General features: G+C 29.3%; 2 protein-coding genes across 6 annotated transcripts in view; one reads left to right on the top strand and one right to left on the bottom strand.

Annotated features, from left to right (window-relative positions):
• LOC145291418 (uncharacterized) overlaps window positions 1-6,252 on the top strand; it is a 136,616-nt gene extending 130,364 nt beyond the window's left edge. For all 4 annotated transcript variants that reach the window (XM_080137242.1, XM_080137243.1, XM_080137244.1 and 1 more), the window contains exons 5-7: window positions 550-738; window positions 1,836-1,914; window positions 4,336-6,252. In XM_080137242.1, the coding sequence (XP_079993368.1) occupies window positions 550-738; window positions 1,836-1,914; window positions 4,336-4,450 (383 nt within the window). In that variant the 3' untranslated portion in view covers window positions 4,451-6,252. The remainder of the gene's footprint in view (window positions 1-549; window positions 739-1,835; window positions 1,915-4,335) is intronic.
• The window catches only part of LOC145291416 (activating signal cointegrator 1 complex subunit 3-like), a 958,449-nt gene that overhangs the window by 257,710 nt on the left and 679,463 nt on the right, over window positions 1-21,276 (bottom strand). The window lies entirely within an intron of this gene.

The following is a 21,276-nucleotide window of genomic DNA, read 5'->3' as shown; positions in this document are numbered from 1 at the left end:
ATTTATGTGATTTTTGGAATATGACATTTTAATTCTGTGACAAGTACGTACATCATTAAGACTTTTCTCTATTTTTATTTTTAATGAAATCTAATTCTAAATATTCCAACACATAGTGTCGATAGAAAAATAATGCTCTCGCACAAATAATTGAGCACTCTAATTATTTATTTATATCTATAAATATAAAAGTGAAAATGTATGTATATATGTGTGTTCGCTTTTTCTGTATGTCTACAAAAGGCTTTTTTCACCTAATATATATATATATATATATCACTGTAACCATAGATTATTTGTTAATAATTTTTTTTTTTAATTTTTAAATTGGAATTAAGAAATGCAAGATTCTAAAACTTGCCTATTTTGAAGGGAAAGGGATGCAAGGATTCAATACCCCCCTCCTTCTTTTTCTCTTGTTTACAATTTTACAATTCCTTCACAATTTTGCAGTATTAGAAAAATGCAATCAAATGTATTTTTTAATAATTCATTGAAATTAAAAAAATTTTCCACAAAAATTATTAAATATTTGCTTTGTTTCCTCAGCATTTCCTCCACTACCGACAACGAGCACAATAACTTACGAAGAAGACACAAATCCAACAAGCACGTCCACCTCATTAGATGTTAAAGAAACAACAACATACATGAGATCTACTATCAAAGTTAGTATGAGAAACGTCCACGATTCTCAGACTCAAAAAGAACAAGAAAAAGAAGATTCAATGATTTTTGGTGAGTCATAGTTTTTTAAAAAAATTTTTATGTGTCTGTGCATCTTTTAAGAGAGGCTCTGTCTATCTGGCTTCAATTTTAATGATCGCATTTTTTTGTGCAGGGTGGGTGATCTTTATGTTAAACTCGAAACCCTTTATTGAATCCAGAGGGGTAGATTGTTTTCAAAGAATATCTTAAGAGACCATGTTTCAAGGGAAGTAACTGAAAACAAAAAGCATTACATTTTGATGTTTATTTTATTTTTTATTTTTTACACACAAGACTGATAACTAATCTGTTTTATTTTTTTCTAAAAATAGTAAAACTTCAGAATTTAATGATTTAAATTAAACTTTCTCCTTGATATATCTTTGTTTTATCATTAAACATTTAATAAATCATTGATATCTAAAGTCAAATTAAAAGTTAGATGTGTGTAAAATACAATTTTATTTTGAAATGATTAAATACTTTTTTTTTCTCTATGAAGACATCATTAAAATAGCTGACTGGTTTTCAAATAAACCAAAATGTATTCTGGCGAATTTAATTTCATAATGAATTTTATTTTACATTTAAAAAAGTAAAAAAAAAAATTTTTTTTTTTTTTTTTTTTTACTTTTCTGAATTTTTAAGATGAGGATGGATTATTCATATTATTTGGTACGTTTCGGTTGGTGTAACCTGCAATCTTTTTCAAATGTATCTTATTACCCTTAATTTAATCCATGGGGGTAGCATGCTCTTGTTCCATTAGCCATGACTGAGTAGAAGTCCTAAGCAATTCGCAATTGTAGTTTTGAGTGTCGTCTGCAGAAAAGTGTAACTTTACAACTGAATTTTACCAAATATTGCATATAAATTTTAAGAGCCTTAAACCTATTTTGTTTTCTAGCTGTACTTTTCAATAAATAATTAATATCAATTAAAAAAAAAATGTAAATAATACAGTGGTGAGAAATACACCCACACTGGAAGTTATTTTATTATAGTGATGTATATTTTAAAGTAATTTAGAGTTTAACTCCTTGGTATAATCTAAAATTTCCATTTAAAATGGAAAAGTTGTGCAAGTATTATTTCACTCTGAATTTCATTTTGTTTTCTTTTTGCAGTTGCTGCCGTTGCAAGTGGAGTCATTGGGACATTAGTGTTCATCTTGATTGGCCTCCTCGCTCTGCTCGTCTTTAAAATGTAAGTTTGCAATTCACATTTCAATACGAGTTTCGGAATTTTACCGGTTTCTTTGACCTCCAAAATAAAAATATGTGGCAGTCATAACGTGGCCAATCTCGCCCTTGCTTGAAAAAGGTGGGAAATATTCAAAAGTATGAGATTATTAAGAACTTTAATGAGAAAATTCCGTATCGCCATCAAAACAAAGTCAAAAGAAAAATGATTAAAGAAAGTGATATAAGACAGAAATTAATTTTTCTTCTTTCATTTCTAACGTGTTCTCTTGTATGAGTTTTTCATTTTTCGCTGAAGGGATATAATATAATGAAAAGTCACATGGAATTAAAAACTGAGACAAATATTTTCTGTTCGTTTTATACTATATATGTATAGCTAGACGTGAAACCTTTGATAATCAAATGTACTATTCACTATCAAAGAAAATATGAAGAAATACCAATTAAGTAAAATTTGACAATTTTTACAACAGATAAATAAAAAAAAAAATAGCCAAATTGTACTAATTAGAAAACCACTCTCATTCATATAATTTCTAGCAACAAATAACATGTCAGAACTTGGTTAAGATTTGTGAGTTTTATATATGCTCTAAAAATAAAAAAAAGGTTTTTCCTTTAATTATAATAGAAAAAAAATCATTAAAAAACATCTGTATTCTAAATATGCCATGACTTTGATAAGAGACCAGCCATTGACAATTAATGGATGGTCTTTGCCTATAAAAAGCTAATTCCAAAAGTAAATGTTTCAAAGTTAACTTGGCGTTTTGAACAAAAATCTAAAACTAACCTTCATGAGACATATAGCTACTTAGGGTATAAAATTAGCAAGCAGCTTGGCATTGCCTGGTGATAAATACATTTAAATATGATATTTTAATTCATGCAGATTTCATATTTATTATTGAGCCACTACTCTATAGATTATCATATTATATCCAATATATAGTAATGATTTAAAAAAAAAATAAATAATAATGGATGCTATCATGTAGAATCGAGACTAAAACAAGTCGCTCTCCAATCTTATTCATTACTGTTTTATCTAAGTCCATATGCATATAAAAACTTAAAAAAAAAAAAAAAAAAAATATTTGTGCATACATAGACTAGATTAAACCTAAATGTATTCTGCCGAATTTAATTTCATAATGAATTTTATTTTACACTTTTTTTTTTTTTTTTTTTTTTACATTTCTGAATTTTTAAGATGAGGATAGGTTATTCATATTATTTGGCACGTTTTGGTTGGTGTAACCTGCAACCTTTTTCAAATGTATCTTATTAAACAGAACCCTTAATTTAATTCAGGGGGGGGGGTAGCATGCTCTTGTTCCGTCAGCCATGACTGAGTACAAGTCCTAAGCCATTCACAATTGTAGTTTTGAGTGTCGTCTGCGGAAAAGTGTAACTTTACAACTGAATTTTACAAAATACTCCTCTAATATTGCATATAAATTTTAAGAGCCTAAAACCTAAAACCTATTTTGTTTTCTAACTGCACTTTTCAATAAATAATAATATCAATAAAAAAAATGTAAATAATACAGTGATGAGAAATACACCCACACTGCAAGTTATTTCATTATAGTGATGCATATTTTAAAGTAATTTAGAGCTTAACTCTTTGCTTTTAATCTTTAATGTTTAGCTGACTTTTCTAAGTTCTCATTTTTGCATTTTTGACCTCTTAACAACTGGTTTTACCAGCACAAAAAAACAATTGGAATTTGTTCTACAGGTTCACATCCCCTATATATTAACTATTGAAAGAGGAGTTTAGTAAAGACTGTTCCACACACACACCATCACTGGTTTGTGCCCAGTTCTAATTATGCATATTTCTACATCGTGCATCATTTAGGTTGCAAAAAGTTCTAGCAGACACATGCATGTGTGTCTGCTAGAATTTTTTCATCCTAAATTATGCACGATGTGGAAATATGCATAATTAGAACTGAGCAAAATAGTTAAATGAATCATCCAATAAAAAGTGAATTAATGAAATTTTGTTTTTCAAAGGAATATACGAATTAGTTTGACTTTATGAAGTCGCTCACATATCCATGACTGAGTATATTAAAGAGTTTGTTTTAATTTTTAAATAGAAAATGTAAGCTTTTAATAGCAATGTCAATCTCACAAAAGTCAACTACATATATATATATATATATATACACACATAAAAATTAGATTTTCTCCAGCTTCTCCTCTTCCATCTGGGCAAGACAAATTATTGTTTGTTGCTTATTTGAACATGAGAAAACATTCAGTTTGCAGAAATGCTTTGTAAAGATGGTTTACCTTCATTTAGAAGAAATGTTGTCCATCATTGAATATTTATCCATTTTAATCGTTTTTATTGCATGTGTTATATCACTTGTATAATAAATATCGAAATTTATTTTTCTTTTTACAGTCAAAAAGAACGAAGAAAAAAAGAGATCTACATATCTTCGACAGGGAGGAATCTGAATCTGAACCACAAATCAAAAACACAGACAATCTGCAATTGCGGAACTTTTGATGTTTGATCTTGAAAAACCATGACAACAAAAAAAAAACACAAAATAATACTTGATCTCTGAGTTTTTAAACAAACAAAAAAGAAAACACAGATTCCTCATGACAAAACTGCTCTGAATTAATCTCAGCTCATTTCTGAGCATTTGTGCTTGGAGTTTCTCAATTTAAAAGGCAATGTTTAGCAAAGATTTGTTGGATGTTGTTACTTAGCTATTTTTATTTTCTTTCTCATTTACTTCTGAAACCTTCAGTTTTATTTTATTTTTTTATTTTTTTTTGTTAATCAATTGAAGAGGAAAAAAGGCAAAGTTTGAACTAGTCTTCTCACATTGATTAGTTCCTAATGTTTTTTAACATTGATAACCTGAATGTCAATGTAATAAATTCCTAATTTTAAAAGTCTATTTTAAATAGAAAAAATACCAGCTAAAACCTTTAATTAACCATACAACATTTTCATGGCATTTAAAATCAAATTCTGAACTATAAAACTGGTACAACCAACAACTGCTTCTCTCTGCAGTCTCTTAATATGATTTATTTTCTGCCTAATGGATACTGTCAGTTTATGGAATTGGCTGTGCTAGGTTTAAATGTTGTGAGTTATACACTAATACTGTTGGGAAATGTATGGACCCACAATATCCCATTCCCTGAGGGAGGAGAATGGGGTAACATAAGTTGTTTACAATATGTATTGTCTCGGCATCTAATAACTCTCAAGTGTTGATTTGCCAGTTAAAACAAAACAAACTAAAAAAAAAAAAAAAAAAAAAAAAAATCTACATTTGTTTTTCTTCTGCAATTTTTTCAACAAAAACATTGAGATGTAAATTTTTTTTTAAGAACTCTTCTCTCCGTAGAGGAAGAAAAAAAAAATTGTCTCCTACCATTAGCCAACAAGCTAATGTTTTACAAGTTGACATTTCAAAACATTGTGGATTTGTTTTTAGATATATTTTAATCCATTACAAAATGCTTTTTATACAATATCAACTTTAAAAGCATTAATTTATAAACATTTGACTTTTTCCTATGGAAGGCTTGATTAAACTCCCTATAACACTAAGCCAGCAGTAACAATGGCGTACATACACATGCTATCAATGTCTGATCCTCGTGTTCTTTACTCTTTCCTTTATCAAAACTCTTCTTTAACACATCTACAGATTCTTATCACTTATTTAAAATCTATATTCTGCGCCTATACTATTCCCCTGCCATTGTCAGTGCTTCTGAGTGTTAAGACTTGGCTATCATTTGGGAGAAATGGATAAAGCTAATTAATTAATCCATGACTTATATATATATATATATATATGAAAAAACTGATGGAAGTAAAAACTGAATAAATTACAATATTTATTAATCCATTAAAAATTCAAATAAGGAATTATAATAAAGAAAACATTAACCCATGCATTTTCAAAATGTGTGTACGTGTTTATAAAAACGTTTTTTTTTTTTCTCAAATGCTGAGAGTGAAGATTTAAATTCTTTGAACATAACTAGTCATTAAAAAAACAAATTGAAATAGTACAAAATTAATAAAAGGAGAAGGGAGTAATATGAAAAAACATTTACATGTTTAAAAAAAAAACCAAAAAAAAAAACACTTCCCACTGTCTGCTTTATTTGAGGTCTGTTCACTTGGTGCAGCAGCTGCCATGTTTTTTATCTGTGATACTCTTAACTTGTGGCATTCCTCTCTTGGCATTGTTTAAGCAATTTCAAACTAAATAGACCCACAAATACTGTTTTCATGAAATCATTGCAGAGTTTTAATATGAAAATAAATTTGTGAACTCTAGCTTTCCACTGTTATTTCTATTCAAAGAAAATGTGCTTATTTTTTACACCAAAAACTTGTATAAAAAAAAAACTTGTTTCTTTGCTTTAAAGGTACATAAGAATCAGAATTGGCATATAATTTATATCTGAACTAGAAATAACCTTTTAATAACAAATGATTATTATACAGTAAAAAAAAAAAAAAAAACTAGACAGCCCGGTATTACCTGGTTGTAAGATATATTTTAATAGATGCAGATTCTATATTTATTATTATAGAGCCAACTTTCTATTGATTATTATATTGTACCCAATATATAGTGTCCCTCAACACCCCCGAGGAGAGTCGGACACAAAATATGCTTAAATATATTTTAATTCATGCAGATCTTTTATTTATTATTACAGAGCCAATACTACATTAATTATTATATTGTACCCAATATATATTAGTGATTTCAAATGTTAAAAAAATAACTTGAGTGCCATCAGCTAAAATCGAAATACCTAGAAATGATGCTATGACATTAAAGTTTGAGATGGTGACAAACAAGTTTTACTATATTGATACTTTATTATTTGAAAGTATTTTGGAAGTCTTTAAATCTGTCAGTCATTTCTGGTGCTTATTAAAGTTTCAAATCAAATGTTATGGTTCTTTTGTACTCTTAAACCATAGAAAGAAAAAAAAAATCTCCTTTTCTCATGTGCATTTTGGTTTAAAAAAAAAAAAATCTATTTGTTACATGGGATTATTCCTTCCCTCTCTAACTTATTACTAACATCAAATTTATTTAAATCGTGTCTATATTTCAAGAAAAAATATAGATTTAAAACATTCAGGATTATTTCATTCTTGATTGGCTGAAATCTTCACCTGATCAGTCAAATATTGACTTTTTTTTTTTTTTTTTTTTTTTTTTTGACCTTTTTAAATACATCTGCTTGATGTAAAGCTCAAATAGACTCATCTTCTGACTGGAATCACCAGCAACAAACATAATGAGTCAATCTCGTATTCAAGTTGAATACATTTCAAATTTATTCAGTATAAGAACTTCTTTATTTTCAAGCATTGTAAACTAATACAAAACAATCGAGATTTGAAACTTGTTCCTTGTAAATAAAAAAACTGATTAAATATATATGGATTCACAATCATTAGTTTTTCATTTATATAACACTGACATTCTTATTTAATTTATTTTTTGTCTTATCTTGTTTCAACTCAAATGTGTTGATAATACTTATGGTAATCCGTAAAAAATGACCACAGATCAAGCGTTACTACTTAAATTTTTTTTCTTTCTTTTTTATCTAACACTGTCCTGAGTTTTCATATATTTTAAATTAATTTCACATTGTCTGCACAATTTTTTTTACAAAAAATACAAAACTTTATTTATAAAAAAAAATTATAGTTTTCTAAACTAGAAAATCTTGTATTCATATTAAAAAAAAAAAAATTCTTAATCACTGCTGGCTCTTATTATAATTGAATGTGTGTTTTTGTTTTGTTTATTTGATAACTTACACTAGTTGCAACTGGAATTTTCAGAGTAAAGATACAATAGATAAAATTGTGACAAAAATATAACTGACCTGCCCATTACTCAAGTGACTTAAATTTTTGCTGTTTTGAAAAATTTTAAATTTTTGTTGAAATTCTCTAGATTAGCATGACCAGCTCGCAAATTTTTCAATGAAAATGAGTATAAAAGAGTATTGTATTTTCAATAGTTTGTACCATTTTTACCTTGTAATAACAATATTATTTTATAGATATTGAAAATAATTTAAAATGGTCACCGATTATTGTCAGGATTTTTTTCTTATTCTGTTTATTCAAAGTGTGAGATTGCCATTTCTGTCTTATTTGATAAAAAAATGGCAATATTATTCAGTCTATTATTTTTAAAGCTGCCAAAATATTTTTATAGCTGCAACAAACATGACAGAGCTAAAAACAGAATTTTATAATTTTTCATTAAAAAAAAAATTGATAATATAATTCTACTTTGGAATTTTTTTTTGTTTGTGTTTGTTTTTTTTTTTCAAAATAGAGGCAGTCAACTTTACCCCTCTGAACTGAATCCAGACGGTTTCTTTTTTTTACTTCTTTTATACAATACTAAGTGTATCTCCTTTAATTGACACCCCAAAACGGCATCCCCCTCCATCTTCTCATTGAGTATTAACCTTCATGAATAGTTGGACTACATTTCCCAGAGCCGATTCATAACAATGGCACCTTCTTGTACCCTTTAATAAGTGGAGAGAAGAAGGCTGAAAAAGTTTTAAAGAAATCAAAAATTTACCATGGGAAAACTATGAAAATATAGCTTGCATGACAAGTTTTGATTTTTATGTGGTTTGCTTACAGTTCATTAAAATCTGTGGCAAACGCATCTCTTTGGATGAAGTGTTTCAACTCCCCATTCAGAGCTGATTTATAAGACACAAACAATATGAATATAAAATCCTCATTTAAAATCATTGTACATCTAACAAATCTTGATAGATTTTCATAATCAGACTCAAATTACATTTAAGCAGAAAAAAAACAAAATAAAAACTTTGCTTTTTGACTAGTCACTTTTAATTGTTATATTTATTGCCAATAACATGGCTCAATAACTTTGTTACAATTTCTTTAAAAAAATTACTTTGTCCAGCCCTAATTACTTATGATGAAACTTTTAAATTAAACAACATATTTGTTGTCTAAGCAAATAAAACTTAAGATAACTTCATTGCATCCTGGGTAGTTAAAGTTTTGTATACAATAAATGTCTTATGATATATATATATACAGGGTGATAAAAAAAAAAAACGGGCCCCAACTCAAATTAGGCCCCCGTTTCTTGATGTTTTGTGCGAATGAAATGAAACTTTGGTCATAACTAGTTTATTATATTCAAAACATCACATCAAAACACTAGGGTCTTTGGCCTTTTTTTTTCTCCGTTCTACAGTATATGTTCCAGATGGCCTCCATTTAGCTTTTGTTTTTTGGGGGGTGAGGTTACCCTATATATATATATATATATATATTTTGCATTTACATTCTAACAAAGTCAAAAATATTTAATGCTTCTTGACAGCAGTTGTTTCCAAAAATTGCCTATGAAAACATAGCAGCAAATTGATCTTCAATAAGAAAAATAAGACATTTTTTTTTTAACTTTATGCAAAACTTTCATATCCCATTTTAAAAAAGGAATGTACAGCCTTTTAAAGAGATCAAATGATTTGATATAAAAATATGTAATTGTTAAATTGAATATTCCTTCTCTTTATAGAAATAATTTATTTGATAAATAACTTGCTCAATGTAGATTCCAATTGTTCATGAATGTCAGGCTTAAGTTGATAATTCAATTTTTTTTTTTTTTTTTTTAATTTTCACATTTGTCGTCACTTAAATCCTGATCTTTTCTTAAGAATTTCTGTCTTGGATTTTACATTTTAATTTCTGCAGCTCATTACATAATCTTGCAAAAGTAATTTTCATAATTAATGCAGAAAAATGTATTTATTTTGATTATAATTGTGTATTAGATTTGTATCATCTACTTTTAGAAGCATGTAATATTTTATTTTTCTTAATAAGCAAATGAATAAATCTGATTTATTTTAATAATCCTTTTACAACTCCAGGTTTAAAGTATCAAGAATTTTGTAAGCCTAAATAAAAAATGATGCCTTAAAAGTTAAAAAAAAAAAAATACACTTTCTTGTCATAAAAAAAGTTTCATTGAATATAAAATCCTCTTTTACAATCATATGTATAGTTATGCAGCTTAGAAGGAATAAATACTAATGGATCAATTACATTTGAATAATATTATATAGTGAGCTCATAATCCGACATATCAATTTATCCAGTTGAATTTTTTTACTTTAGATCTAAATAGTCATGCATCTGGCTGCCAATTGCTTCTATTGTAGAATGTTAAAGCATCATTCGCTCCAGTATCTTTCCAAAAATAATTATTCCAACAAATAACATTGTTATAATGGTAACAATTTTTAAATAATGACCTTGAAAGTTCAAGCTATAAGAGATAATTCCTATTTTAGTTTAAAACTAAGAGTTACTTCCCTTGCATTTTTACTTTTTTGTGGTTGTTTTTATTTAGAATTAAACCTATTTTCAAAACAAAAATACAGAAAAATCTTTTTTTAAAAAAACTTTAGGATGTACATATCTGTCACAAAATGAAGATGCCATATTCCAAAAATTACTTAAATTGATCAAGTATTTTTTTTTTAAATTAAGAAAATCAAATTTCATGAAGAAGCAAGACTGTTTTGATCTGCCACGTTTAATAAATACATGACTTAATTCAAGCTATAAAGATCAGAATTTTCCTTGTAATGGCTATAATTTTTTTATTAAAATCTCTAAAATCGTTAAAATAAATGATATATATAAAATACTTAATTTATGTGATTTTTGGAATATGACACCTTCATTCCATTGACGGGTACATACATCAAGGATTTTTCTGCAATTTAGTTTTTTAAAATAGGTTTAATTTTAGATAAGCACCGTTTTCTTTTTTTGTGTGTGTATGTGGGGGGGGGGTCTATCTCTAAATGACTTGTACACTATCATTTTCAAATTTAAACTAAAATGATATTCAGGAATCCCCATGTGACACTGAGCAGTTAGAACTAGTTTATATATTGTAAAAGAACATGCTAGTTTTATTTATGTATAAGAAATTTATTTGTAAAAGATAAACCAACAGAAATCTGTTTTTTAAATATTGTAATCAAATTATAAATTCTACAAGAATCTATTCTGATTAAAGAACACACAAAAAAAAAAATCAAAATGAGGTCACCATTTTCTTTCTTTATTTTGCATTCTATGTTGGTGCCTTCTCAAAACTTCTCTACCCTGGTGTTCATTGATTAAATATTGCAGATTGCCTACAGAAAGATTCTTTTGATTGTTTACACTAAACAATCAAAAGCCATCCAGAATACCTGTTCCTCCATGCACTCCCTAATCCACCTGTAAATCAACCCCCCCCCTGTCATGCACCCTTAAATTTCATTTGTATAAAATTATTTTATTTATATTTTTGCTTATTTAATTTTTCATTGTGAACTTTCCCCGAAAATATTTTCAAACTTCCTCAACCCCTAAGACTAACCAACCAGTCTTCTTCCATTTATATACAAATTATTTTTCTTTTAAACCAAATGAAAATGGTATTTTTGATTACGAATACCAAATAAGGAAATGGAAGAAGAAATTCTTATTAAAATAAAATTTGAATGGTTGGCTTTTTTTCTCTTTTCTTCTACTGTAAATAAATGATCCACACAAACTGTTTGTTTTTGTTAATTTCTTTTTTTTTTTTTTTTTTTTTTAAATGAAAATAAATATATCCTGGTTCTGAATATAACTGATAATGATCTACATGAACTATTTGTTTTTGTTATTTAAAATTTTGGTGCTTCTGTAGATTGAATTTTTTTTTTTTAACCAACGCATTTCAGGTGGAAATATTATTACTTATTTACGTGTCATGTCAAAATTAGTACAAATTACGAAAAATGATCCAGTAGATGAGGTGTTAGAAGTATTTTAAATAAAAAAAAATTTTAAAAAATCAGCCACAATTTTATTCCAAGAAAAAAAATGGTATGTATGTTAGTCAAAATTATCAATTGCAGTTACTTCCCTTGGATCTTAAAAATTCTTTTTGGGGTATATGCGAAAGGGGGGGTGGAAAGGTACTGTTTAAGGCTAGGTTATGTTAAAACAAAAAGTAATATACAACGTACCAGGCGTATCTGCATCGCTCTTTGGGAAAGAAGGAAAGGATGGCTAGCTCATTTATATACCCGAAGGGCATCTTGGGAAGGCAGGGCATGATGGGAGAAGCTATTTTTTTTCCTGTCTCTTCCTTTTTTTTTTTTTTTTTGATAGGAGGATATAAAAGCTGGGAAAAATTCCCTGCAAGAGGGAAAAAGAAAAGTCGTGAACATCTTCTCTTGAAAAGCATTTCGTGTTGCTGACGTTCAGATTGTGTGGTGTGACATTGGCGGCAAGAGGCCAGGTGTGTTCGATTGGAAAAGAAGAGGGCAGAAACGAGCTGTTGTCAAGAAAGAGACTCACTCCTTTCCAAACCCCAGAACAGAATCCTGATTATAACATTTAGACTCTTCCACATTAAAAACATACAATAAAATTCTATAACTCAATTTTTACTTTTTACTAATGCATCATTTTTTTTTTTTTTTTTTTTTAAATAATTTCAACATGCCACAAGTACGTAATAATATTTTCACCTGAAATGCATTGTATACAAGTACCAAATTTTTTTTATTTTAGAAATGAAAAGGAAAAAAAATATAGATTTGAAACTAACCCGACTTGCTCCCAACTGAATTAGATTTATCTATTTCAATAAAATTGAAGTTTGTCTGCAAAAAAATTCTATCAAAAAACTTGAAAACAAGAATGATTTTTGTATTAGTGATTGATTTGTTATACAGATTTTGATTAGTGATTGATATTGGTAATACCTATTACCTTGACTATTTCGGCTTTGCATGTTTTATAAAAAAAACAAAAATATTGGCATGTGCCATTAAAGTTCTTCTGTATCCCTGAAATGTGGAGTCAGTGAAGAACGTTAATTTTCTTCTCCACAAAATAACCAACTAATTTAAACTGAATCCTATTATTTTTTTATAATAAAACTAATTCTCAGTTTATTAATACAGATAACGAACAAATGCAACGATAACTAATCAAAATGAGGAAATGGCCAACGTCAATATTTCAGGACTGTAAAAAAGCAAACATTAAATAACTAAGAAAAATGGGAAGATAAATAATTCATAAAATGACTCTTTCTGAAACCGACATGCAAGTATTAGGATGTTTCACCAGATATCCTGCTGGCTTGACATGCTGAGAGAAAGCTTGTTATACAGATACTGACGATGAAGAGGTGCTCATAAAGCCTGATGGTCCAGATCCAGGCTGTTGAGGAAGTTGCACGTGGTGGAACGTATTGTCCCACTCATCTTAATTACGATTGTTGAAACACAAATCTGTCAAGAAGACCAGTATAATTTGTATGCTTGCGGTTCCCTGTTGCTGCACGTCCAGAGTTTATTGCCGATTTTGTCAGTGAAGAGGGCGCAAAAAAATGCATATTATTTTAATCAACTGATAATCATTTTCAAATTAAAGTTTTGTCATCTTTCCTCTTTTATAATTACATGAGTTCCGCCTTCCATGTGTTTTTTTTTCTCTCCACCATCTTCCTTCCGTCTTTTGTAATGCTTTTCTACTGATAATTCCTATTTTAATTTCAAGATAAAAATAAGAGTTATTTCCCCTACATTTGAAGTTTTTTTTTTAAATTCCATTTCTTAATGACTTGAACATTTAAAAAAAAAAAAATTATGCAACTACTATATAATAGTGAAATTCGAAATTTTTAATATTGAATTTTCAGGCAAACCAATGGTTTCTAATTAACTCTCATGTTACAGTAATGAATATATCCAAAAATTACGAAAAACGATATGGTAGAAAAAAAATTATTAAAAGAAAACAATTTTTGGTGAAAATAAAATGTGTGGCTAAAAAAAAACACTGGCAAGTTTCAAAGGGCGGTAATTAAATTAGCGTGTAACTATTGCCAATTAAAAAAAAAAATTGCATTTTGCCTTGTTTTTAACATACTGAGTTACTCCCCTTGTCATTATGTCATGTCTTGTCAAAAAAATATGACAAACGCTTTTTAATATAAAAATCGAAAACTCGTGTTATTTCTAAATGTGTTAATATTCAGATACTTCTGACATGCCAATTAAGTATTATTGCTTTTAGTTGAAGTTGACACAAAAAGTAGATACCATGTTTTTTTTTTAAATTCGATTTTGTCGTTTTCCAAATTTCGCTATTATGGTGGAGTTACACCAAAAATAATTACTTTGGAATGTGTCCTTTGCTCCATTTCCTATTAAATTCTTTTCCAAAGCTCTGATCTTTTTTAGTCAAATCCATTTGGAGGCAACTCGCACTTTATTTATTTTCTTTAAAGCTTGGTCTCTCGCTGCTCCAACTCTATTTTTTTCAGTGCTTTTCAAAACACCTGCAACCAATTTCTAGCGTTTCATAGTGGATTTTCCATCTTTTTTTTTTTTTTTTTTGTGTCATTGCTTGAATAATTTCAGTTATTTCGCATTTTTTTCTCTCGTTAATGTGATGGATTCATTGTATAACACCATAATTTATACATTGTTGTAGAACAGAATGTTATTTATATCTGTTTCTTTGAAAGTTTTGATGCTGATAGTAAAGTTATCACAGTTCAAATCATTAAGGACAGTGTGAACCCACATTACGTTCGGTTAACGATGGTGGCACACTTTGCTTAATTTTCAGCTATGTTCGAATTTCTCACAATTCAAACTTGAAATTTCTTTTTCTTATTCTTCTTTTGCTCCTTCTTATTCTCCTTTCCTTTAGGGTCTGATGTATTCTGGCAGCCTACAATCTCAGCAGTCTTAAAAATAAAAAAAATCCAATGTCTAAGATCCTTGTTGATGGTTTGTATCCAAATTTCATACCGAAGCGTCGTTGCTTAATGTGGCCAAACTAACGTAGCCAGATGATCGTCAGGAGTTCATCAAGTTTTACTTTATTCAGTCTCATCAGCAAAGTTTCAAATTTAATTATTTTCAGATATTTTGCATTTATAGCAATTTCACTACAGTTTAAATAATTAAAAACAATCTTAATCTTAACCGCTTTTCATTTAAGTTGGGGTTAGAGCATCTATTCAGACAATTTATACAAGGTGAAATGATAAACAACACTACAACTTTATTTTAAAACTTTTACTGAAAAAACTCAATTCAGGTAACTTGATTATGTAGTAGAGCTGACATCTATTCAATGTAGCCTCCTTCAGCTAAAATCACCGCCTCAATATGGGTCCGGAACTGAGCGCATACCTTTTCCATAAGCACCGGTGGGAGCTCAATGAATACTCGGCAGATGGCAGCGATCAGGTTGGCTTTGGTGTTGTGAGAGGTCATGTTAGTGATGTTCTCAATGTATGACCAAACGAAGTAGTCCAGTAGGTTCACAGCAAGGGAGGCGGGGGAGAGCAATGAGAGAAGGGTAAAAAGTAGCACTCCTTCTGAAACCAAGCCGGAGTCTTTTCAGACTTATGGGCCAGTGCCGAATCCTGATACCACACCTAGAGTCTGCCAGCGGCCACCTGATTACACCAAGGGATCACCATACTCTTCAACACACTTTGGTGTTGACTTTCTGTGTGTGTGTGTGTGTGTGTTTTTTGTTAAATAAGTGTAATTCTAAATATGCACTGAATTTTATGTTGAGACATATAAACATTCAAATTTCTTTAGGCGTTTTCTTTTAAACAGCCTTTGTTAAAAAAAAAAAAAGAAAAAAGAGTATATTATTCTAATAAACTTTTATTGTTTAAATAATTTGACTTTGCTTGTTTTATGAAAAAAAAAAAAAAAAAAAGAAGATTTAAAAGACATTTTCACTCAGTAATGCACTTTGGAAGATTGTTGGTGAAAAAAAACAAAAAAACACAATTACCCAACCATAAGCATTTTATTATTATTTCTAGTCGCCATTTGCAAAAGAAAAATCACTCACAAATGTGACTGTTTCACCCACAATGTAAAGCCATGCCACAGACAGGTGACGTGATTGAAGCAGAGGCCAAAGGTCAAATCTCAAGACAAAATGCGAACACGTACAACCTGCACATTCATGAAAACTATCATGTGCGACCTCTTTGTTTAATGTAAAAAGCTACAAATTAACCAGAATCTTTCTGCTAATGCAGTTCTCGTCAACTGATCATCCATTTTGTTTTTGACAGTTTCACACTTTGGCTTCCATGTCACTTTTATATGATTTAAAATAACTGTTGTTTACTTAAATCAATTGTTTACTCCTTCAAATTTGTTGTGTATTACTTAAAACCATGAAAAGTACAAGCCCTTGTACCCCTTTGATGAAAATACCCTAAAAAAACCCAACAAGCAGCAAAGTCCCACCCCTACACAGTAGAGATCCATAGATGTAGGAAGGCCTTCTACTCTAATAGCTTCTTTTCTATAACTGCTAGACTTTGGAATTCTTTCAGTTTCCTGCTGACATGCAGAAGTTCAAGTGAACAGACATCTTGCTGCTACACTCCCTACATAGTACCCCCGAAATTTAGGTCCCTGATAGTAGACCCCTACATCAAAGTGGTAATGTGCCTTGTTTGGAGTGAAAATGTAATAAAAAAAATGTTGTTGTTTTTTTTTTAAGTGTAATATACCCTACATAGGTGCAAACATGCAAAGAGGGTTGTGATTTCAAGTATTATCTAAATATAAACCTTAAGTTTGAAACTTTTTATATAAAGTAAATCGTTTGCAGAAGTGAGTATTAAATAATTATTAAAAATCTTGAAGTAAAAACTAAAGAAAAGCGTTTCTTGCCACTAAAAAAACTATTTATGAAAATGCAATTAATTAGTTGCCTGGAATCTTAATAGTTTAAAAAAAAAAATTTTTTTAGACAAGGCTGCTTTTTTTTTTCTTTTAAAACAAAGTAATATTTTATTTTTTATATAAAGTTGTTATAATAACTATAAATATTACAATAAATTTGTTATAGTAAAATCTAATTATTGTATTGCTTGATTATTAAATTATTAAGTAAATCACAAGTTTTATAAAACTAGAATTAAATTTTTATGACAGTAATATGTTTATAATGTTTATTTATAAAATAAGAACATGCAAATATTTTCAGAAATTTTAAATCTTTTAAAAGATGCGGAATTGTTTAGAATTTTAAATATACAACAGCTCCTTTTTTTTTTTTGTTTTTCATTTGACTTCAATGTAAATTCTCAGAAATCAAGGATCATCTTCCTGCAGTCAACACTTGATCTTCATATGAGATGCATAAATATCAGAATGTTCCATTAAAGTTCTTCTTTATTTCTCAAATGCTGACTTATAAAAAAGTGAAGAACATGAATTTTCTTCTCCATTAGTTAACTGTGTCATAGTATATGTGTTTTTTCTTGGTCTTATCAGTTTCCAGAATAAGAATTCATCTGGTCTGGTGGAGTATCCAGCTTAATGATGGTACTATAAGCAAGAAGAAGGTGCACCATTCCTCATATAAGCCCGTGTGGGTTAGCCAGGTGGAGGTGATCTTATTTGAGCTGCAAATACTGTTATCTTAAATATTTTATTAGAATTTACTTGTAGGAGGAAGTCTTCCCATGCCAAGTAGTTTTGATAAACCCCTATACAGAGAGAGCTTAGACACCTGAGGATGGTGTCTAGCAGGCATTCAGGTTCTCCTATGATAGCCATAATGTTTACTGATATAAAATCCAAAATAATTAAATTAATTTTATCAGTAATATTAAGCTTAAAATTTTATCAAAAAATTTGCGTATTGTCGTCGTCATCATCATCATCATCATCATCAGTTTAAAGTCTGTTTTACAAGTTGGTATGCATTAGATGGGAGTTTAGAAATTGACTTCCAAACTAACCTATCTCTGGTCAGATCTTTATTTATTTATTTATCTCCTTCCTTTCAAATCAATCCCTATTACTTCCTCCCATGTTTTATTTAATCTTCCCCTGCCAACCAACCCTGCTACCTCAACTGTTGTACATCTACTGATCGATTCTTTCAATGTGGCCATACCATAGAAGTCTCCTGTTCTGTACACATCATCCTATACAGTTTAGATTTAAATTTTCTTCTGAAATCAGATCTAAGCTTGTCTATAAGACTCACATTACACATCAATTGTATAATTTTCATATAATTTCTCTCCACACAATTCTTTTCCTTAATCTTCACTTGCCAGACTTCCCTTCCACGCATTATCACACTGTGTACACATGCCTGACAGACTCTTCTCTTGGTTCATCGTGGTAATGCTTTATTGGTTAGAACTGGCAGAAGTTCCTTGAACTTGCTCCATCCACAGAAAATGATATACTAAGAGTGCAAATCTTTGCAAAGGAAGTTACTCTCATATGAAACACACCATTCCAATTTTTTTATATTAAAACTTTGGAAGTTAATCATTTATACTAAATTTTCACCTTGAGACGAGGTGCCTCCAATAAGTTTCCAGAGTTTTCTTGTGTAAGCGTTTAAAATTGTCGTAGACTCCTGAAAATTCAGTATGTTATTGCTATACATCTTATGAGATTTACTGACCAATCTTTATGATTTTAAATTCAAATGAACAGCTACAGCAGGAATTGGAATACATCCTACTAAAGCCTGATTGTCACATCTGGTGAATTTCAAAAATGCAATTTGGACGTTTTAGAAGAACGATATGCAATAAAATTCTGTTTTGAACTTGGAAAAAATGTCTTAGAAACATGGAATGCTTCAGACTGCTTCTGGACCATCTTACATGAATCAGGCATCAGTTTTTGAGTAGCATAAGAGATTCAAGGAAGGCAGGGAGTTTGTGAGGGAGATGAGTGTGGGAGGAGTAAAGAAGTCAGGACACCGGAGTTAACTGACCAAATAAAGAATTTCATGGATAAGGACCGTCGTGTACCTATAGAGATAATACGTGCACAGTTTGATTGATGTCAGTGTGGGAACTGTACACACAATTATTTGCAAGGAATTGAAAATGTGAAAGATTTATGTGAATGCACCAATCCACAACTCCATCCTTGTCACAGATTATTTGACCAAGATAGGCATCAAGACAGTTCCTCACCCTCCCTATAGTCCAGACCTTGCTCCTCGTGACTTTTGGTTATTTCTTAAGTTCAAGGAAAACCTTAGAGGCTATCATTATGAAACAAGTGTGGAGATGAAAGAGGCTATGACAAGGGTCATTGACACGCTCACACAAGAGGACTTCCATGGGGCCTTCCAGAATTGTTGGAACGGTACAACAAGTGCATTGCAGCCGGAGGCAATAACTTTGAAGGGAACTAGAGTTTCATGTGTGTACTATCAATAAAAGTGCTCACACAAAAAAAATCTGGAAACTCTTTGAAGGTACCTCATATATCTTAATGCTAATTCTTAGAATTGTACTAGCACCAGCTCCACCTTGTGTTCCAATGACATACAGCAGTGCAAGCAGCATGTGTAGAAAACCTTAAACATTCCTTGAGAATTAAGTATTTCTAACAAACCTTATTCTCCTTGAATCCAAATATTAATATTTAACTAATTTAAGTTCTATTTTTTTCACTATTGTTATTTTTTTTTAACTTTGATTCACAATGAAAAAACAACAAATTTGGTAACAAAAAAAAACAAAAAACTTTCCTACAAATTATTATATTAGTTAATTTTTTAGCTGTTGTTCTTAGTTTCTTACCAACAAAACTTCTGAATGACCTCAATAACCTTGTCATCCAAATATAATTTTCCACTTTGAAAGTTAAAATAAACTAAAAATGACTGCAATACTTTTTACAATGACCGTGTGATCAATTTTGTCACAGAAATAATTTGTTTTAAGTAGCAAAACAACGGAAAACAAAATAAGTAGAAAACAAACTTGAAAATTCAATTTTGAGATGCGGTCCTTAAATCTATAATTGTTCCTGTTGAATTCCATCGGTGCCACTTAACCTCATCTTGAAAGTAGAGTAGATTGCTTAAGTTGTGGGTGTTTTTAAGTTGTGAAAAAGTATAACTGAATTCTTTCACAGACTGATTCATGTCAAAAATTTGTGAAGTTTTTTGGTCGTTTTTGTGTTTGCAACAAATAAGAGAAGTAAGAGTTAATAATAATTATCTTATTTGACGGAATATTTTCAGAAATGAATTACAATTTTTTAATCGTAAAGAATACTACAAAGGTAAAACTTCAAAAAATGGTTAGTTAGAATCAAATCGATTTGTCAGAGACATTACTATTCATGTCTAACATGGAAAATCCGATAAGATAACTTTATATATTAGATTTATTTATATGTATTTGGTGCAATATGCTTTGTATAAATACTGCTGAAATAGACAGTATTTGCCTATTTCCTCATTTTTTTTTCTAAATATTTTTTATTTTATTATGTTCAACTAAAAATTATCATGATTAAAATTATTTCTTACTATTTTTGTTGAAAAAAATTCATAAACGAATAAAAATAATGTTACCAAGAATTAATAGCATTTGAAAAATACATGAATCTTTATATATATATATATATATATATCTATATATATATATATATATATATATATATATATATATATATATATATATATATATATATACGAAACACATGAATGGATTTTATTGGGGTTAGTGCTTTACAAAAATAAACATTATTTGTTCATAAATTAATAAATCATTTTGTACTTAATGCAATGATTATTATCATCATCACATTCGATTTAACATTTGTTTCACATGCTAATATGCATTGGACAGCCTTAAGAAATTGATTTCCAAGCCAACTTATCTATCTCTGACCAGGTTTTTATTTATCCCTCTTTTTCCCAAGTCTATTTTTGATCACTTCCTCCCATGTTTTCCTTGGAACTGAACCTATTACCTCAACGGTTCTACATCTACTAATGCAAAATCTTTCACCCACCCTTTCAACATGGTTAGACAACACATCTCCCTATAATGTCTTGATTTCTGTCAACAGATCTAAGCCTCTCAATTAAAACTCACATTACATACAATCATATCATTTCTCTCCATGCAATTTAATCTGATAAAAAAAACAAAAAAAACTTGCACATGAAAACAAAAATTTTTTTAAGTAAAAAGACTCTAGAGCAATGCCAGGTAGACTTAGCTAGTATATATAAAGTTATTAATGGGTATGTGTATGAGAAATCTGCATGATGTACTTATCTGTGGTGAAATAAAAACATCATATTCCAAAACTCACGTAAATTGATCAAGCACTTATTTTTATAAAGAAAATCATTTTTAGTGATTAGAGAAAATTGCAGCATAAACCTTATGAGTTTGAATTATTGAGT

The sequence above is a fragment of the Euprymna scolopes genome, chromosome 12, assembly GCF_053919585.1.
Source record: "Euprymna scolopes isolate OS-2025 chromosome 12, ASM5391958v1, whole genome shotgun sequence".
In the NCBI taxonomy this organism is placed as follows: Eukaryota; Metazoa; Mollusca; class Cephalopoda; order Sepiida; family Sepiolidae; genus Euprymna; species Euprymna scolopes.
Note: the sequence above shows the minus strand (reverse complement) of the source record. Positions and strands in the feature narration are given on the sequence as shown.